A 5,000-nucleotide genomic window follows, 5' to 3' on the forward strand; every position below is an offset into this window, starting at 1 on the left:
CACAGTGTTGTGGTTGTACAGGATGTGAGTTGATAGTCACTGGACTCCATGATTTCCAGTGTTGTGGTTGTAGAGGATGTGAGTTGATGGTCACGAGACTCCATGCTTTCCAGTGTTGTGGTTGTACAGGATGTGAGTTGATGGTCACTAGACTCCATGATTTCCAGTGTTGTGGTTGTAGAGGATGTGAGTTGATGGTCACTAGACTCCATGCTGTATGTAGAGGATGTGAGTTGATGGTCACTAGACTCCATGATTTCCAGTGTTGTGGTTGTAGAGGATGTGAGTTGATGGTCACTAGACTCCATGCTGTATGTAGAGGATGTGAGTTGATGGTCACTGGCTCCATGATTCACAGTGTTGTGGTTGTACAGGATGTGAGTTGATGGTCAGTAGACTCCATGATTTCCAGTGTTGTGGTTGTAGAGGATGTGAGTTGATGGTCACTCGACTCCATGATTTCCAGTGTTGTGGTTGTAGAGGATGTGAGTTGATGGTCAGTAGACTCCATGATTTCCAGCGTTGTGGTTGTAGAGGATGTGAGTTGATAGTCACTGGACTCCATGATTCACAGTGTTGTGGTTGTACAGGATGTGAGTTGATAGTCACTGGACTCCATGATTTCCAGTGTTGTGGTTGTAGAGGATGTGAGTTGATGAGCACCAGACTCCATGATTTCCAGTGTTGTGGTTGTAGAGGATGTGAGTTGATGGTCACGAGACTCCATGCTTTCCAGTGTTGTGGTTGTAGAGGATGTGAGTTGATGGTCACTAGACTCCATGATTTCCAGTGTTGTGGTTGTAGAGGATGTGAGTTGATGTTCACGAGACTCCATGATTTACAGTGTTGTGGTTGTAGAGGATGTGAGTTGATGGTCACTAGACTCCATGCTGTATGTACAGGATGTGAGTTGATGGTCACGAGACTCCATGATTTCCAGTGTTGTGGTTGTACAGGATGTGAGTTGATGGTCACGAGACTCCATGATTTCCAGTGTTGTGGTTGTAGAGGATGTGAGTTGATGGTCACTAGACTCCATGCTGTATGTTATGGATTGTTCTCATATCTGATGATAGTGACTTGCCGTCAGACTGGAGGATTGTTATGGTATTCTGTAACACTGTGATCTGTAGCGGCAGTGAAATCCTACGAGTCTTTCAGCCGGTGTTGACAGAACATTTGGTGCTGTGTCATTATGATATAACAGCCTTCTCAGAGAAGAGGCCCAAGTTGGACATTTTCTCTGTTACTAATCAACCATTTCTCTCTCTTCTTCTTTATTTTTGTTTTGTTTTGTTGACCTGGAAATTCCCTTTTAAAAATGTTATTACAACATTATCACAATGTTCGCACAACAACAACCTTAACGCAACCAGAACACCACAATCGTACAATATAAACACACCACATAAATGATCACAACGTCAATACAACATCTGAATCCCCAACAGCACCTCTGAGAGACGTCAATAGAACATCTGAATCCCCAACAGCACCTCTGAGAGACGTCAATAGAACATCTGAATCCCCAACAGCACCTCTGAGAGCTACAAATTGTGACCAAAGTTACTGAATGATCAATACACAGTGGATAACCCAGGATAACCCATAATAACCCAGAATAACCCAGTGGATAACCCAGAATAACCCAGGATAACCCAGTGGATAACCCAGGATAACACAGAATAACACAGAATAACCCAGGATAACACAGAATAACCCAGGATAACACAGAATAACCCAGGATAACACAGAATAACCCAGGATAACACAGAATAACCCAGGATAACACAGAATAACCCAGGATAACACAGAATAACCCAGGATAACCCAGGGTAACACAGGATAACACAGGATAACACAGGATAAACCAGGGTAACCCATAAGAACCCAGGGTAACCCAGGATAACACAGGATAAACCAGGGTAACCCAGAATAACACAGGATAACCCAGGATAACCCTACTCTACACTGACTATCATGATTTATTTTAGCCCTCCAATCGCCTTAGTAGCGTCAGGGGGCGGGGCCATTCGTACCGAACTCCTCTGTGATAGGCGGTTGAGGTTGCTGTTGAATGGCGGCATGAACACATCCAGGTCAAAGGGATCAATGTAGCTCTCCAGCGAATCACACACCTGCTGGACCCTGTAACACACAGAGAGACCAGGATGTTACTGAACCCTGTAACACACAGAGAGACCAGGATGTTACTGAACCCTGTAACACACAGAGAGACCAGGATGTTACTGCACCCTGTAACACACAGAGAGACCAGGATGTTACTGAACCCTGTAACACACAGAGAGACCAGGATGTTACTGAACCCTGTAACACACAGAGAGACCAGGATGTTACTGCACCCTGTAACACACAGAGAGACCAGGATGTTACTGAACCCTGTAACACACAGAGAGACCAGGATGTTACTGCACCCTGTAACACACAGAGAGACCAGGATGTTACTGAACCCTGTAACACACAGAGAGACCAGGATGTTACTGAACCCTGTAACACACAGAGAGACCAGGATGTTACTGAACCCTGTAACACACAGAGAGACCAGGATGTTACTGAACCCTGTAACACACAGAGAGACCAGGATGTTACTGAACCCTGTAACACACAGAGAGACCAGGATGTTACTGAACCCTGTAACACACAGAGAGACCAGGATGTTACTGAACCCTGTAACACACAGAGAGACCAGGATGTTACTGAACCCTGTAACACACAGAGAGACCAGGATGTTACTGAACCCTGTAACACACAGAGAGACCAGGATGTTACTGAACCCTGTAACACACAGAGACCAGGATGTTACTGAACCCTGTAACACACAGAGAGACCAGGATGTTACTGAACCCTGTAACACACAGAGAGACCAGGATGTTACTGAACCCTGTAACACACAGAGAGACCAGGATGTTACTGCACCCTGTAACACACAGAGAGACCAGGATGTTACTGAACCCTGTAACACACAGAGAGACCAGGATGTTACTTAACCCTGTAACACACAGAGAGACCATGATGTTACTGAACCCTGTAACACACAGAGACCAGGATGTTACTGAACCCTGTAACACACAGAGAGACCAGGATGTTACTGCACCCTGTAACACACAGAGAGACCAGGATGTTACTAAACCCTGTAACACACAGAGAGACCAGGATGTTACTGAACCCTGTAACACACAGAGAGACCAGGATGTTACTGAACCCTGTAACACACAGAGAGACCAGGATGTTACTGCACCCTGTAAACACACAGAGAGACCAGGATGTTACTGCACCCTGTAAACACACAGAGAGACCAGGATGTTACTGCACCCTGTAACATACAGAGAGACCAGGATGTTACTGAACCCTGTAACACACAGAGAGACCAGGATGTTACTGAACCCTGTAACACACAGAGAGACCAGGATGTTACTGCACCCTGTAACACACAGAGAGACCAGGATGTTACTGAACCCTGTAACACACAGAGACCAGGATGTTACTGCACCCTGTAACACACAGAGAGACCAGGATGTTACTGAACCCTGTAACACACAGAGAGACCAGGATGTTACTGAACCCTGTAACACACAGAGAGACCAGGATGTTACTGAACCCTGTAACACACAGAGAGACCAGGATGTTACTGAACCCTGTAACACACAGAGAGACCAGGATGTTACTGAACCCTGTAACACACAGAGAGACCAGGATGTTACTGAACCCTGTAACACACAGAGAGACCAGGTGTGTGTGTGTACCTGGGGTCTTGTTGAGAGCGGAAGCCCCTGCCATCCTCTAGTTTGGTACCCAGGGTAGCAGTGAGATATCTCAGGTCAAATAACAGCTGTAGAGACCTGTTCTGAGTCATAGGGAATGGACAGTCCTGGAGAGAGAGGGGGGGGAGAGGGGTGGGAGATAAAAGAGGTGGGAGAGGGAGAGAGGGGGGGGGAGATGTTCAGCTCTTTAGGATGACAACTCATTTCATTGTCCAGGTGTGCTCTATGATTACAGTGTCAGCCCTGTGTGTTACCTTGTCCTGCGCTGTGTGTGTGTGTGTGTTACCTTGTCCTGCGCTGTGTGTGTTACCTTGTCCTGCGCTGTGTGTGTGTGTGTGTGTGTGTTACCTTGTCCTGCGCTGTGTGTGTGTGTGTTACCTTGTCCTGCGCTGTGTGTGTGTGTGTGTGTTACCTTGTCCTGCGCTGTGTGTGTGTGTGTGTTACCTTGTCCTGCGCTGTGTGTGTGTGTGTGTTACCTTGTCCTGCGCTGTGTGTGTGTGTGTGTTACCTTGTCCTGCGCTGTGTGTGTGTGTGTGTGTTACCTTGTCCTGCGCTGTGTGTGTGTGTGTTACCTTGTCCTGCGCTGTGTGTGTGTGTGTGTTACCTTGTCCTGCGCTGTGTGTGTGTGTGTGTGTTACCTTGTCCTGCGCTGTGTGTGTGTGTGTGTTACCTTGTCCTGCGCTGTGTGTGTGTGTTAGTTACCTTGTCCTGCGCTGTGTGTGTGTGTTACCTTGTCCTGCGCTGTGTGTGTGTGTGTGTGTTACCTTGTCCTGCGCTGTGTGTGTGTTACCTTGTCCTGCGCTGTGTGTGTGTTACCTTGTCCTGCGCTGTGTGTGTGTGTGTGTTACCTTGTCCTGCGCTGTGTGTGTGTGTGTGTGTTACCTTGTCCTGCGCTGTGTGTGTGTGTGTGTGTTACCTTGTCCTGCGCTGTGTGTGTGTTACCTTGTCCTGCGCTGTGTGTGTGTGTGTTACCTTGTCCCGCGCTGTGTGTGTGTTACCTTGTCCTGCGCTGTGTGTGTGTGTGTGTTACCTTGTCCTGCGCTGTGTGTGTGTGTGTGTTACCTTGTCCTGTGCTGTGTGTGTGTGTGTGTTACCTTGTCCTGCGCTGTGTGTGTGTGTGTGTTACCTTGTCCTGCGCTGTGTGTGTGTTACCCTGTCCTGCGCTGTGTGTGTGTTACCTTGTCCTGCGCTGTGTGTGTGTGTGTGTGTTACCTTGTC

At 47.5% G+C, this 5,000-nt stretch overlaps 1 protein-coding gene across 2 annotated transcripts in view; it reads right to left on the reverse strand.

The window, feature by feature from the left end:
- Nucleotides 1-5,000, reverse strand: part of cog1 (component of oligomeric golgi complex 1) — a 65,370-nt gene that overhangs the window by 29,677 nt on the left and 30,693 nt on the right. For both annotated transcript variants that reach the window (XM_064964046.1, XM_064964047.1), the window contains exons 12-13: nucleotides 3,765-3,889; nucleotides 2,040-2,148 (exon numbers count right to left, since the gene is read on the reverse strand). In XM_064964046.1, the coding sequence (XP_064820118.1) occupies nucleotides 2,040-2,148; nucleotides 3,765-3,889 (234 nt within the window). The remainder of the gene's footprint in view (nucleotides 1-2,039; nucleotides 2,149-3,764; nucleotides 3,890-5,000) is intronic.

The sequence above is a fragment of the Oncorhynchus masou genome, unplaced genomic scaffold, assembly GCF_036934945.1.
Source record: "Oncorhynchus masou masou isolate Uvic2021 unplaced genomic scaffold, UVic_Omas_1.1 unplaced_scaffold_899, whole genome shotgun sequence".
NCBI lineage: Eukaryota > Metazoa > Chordata > Actinopteri > Salmoniformes > Salmonidae > Oncorhynchus > Oncorhynchus masou.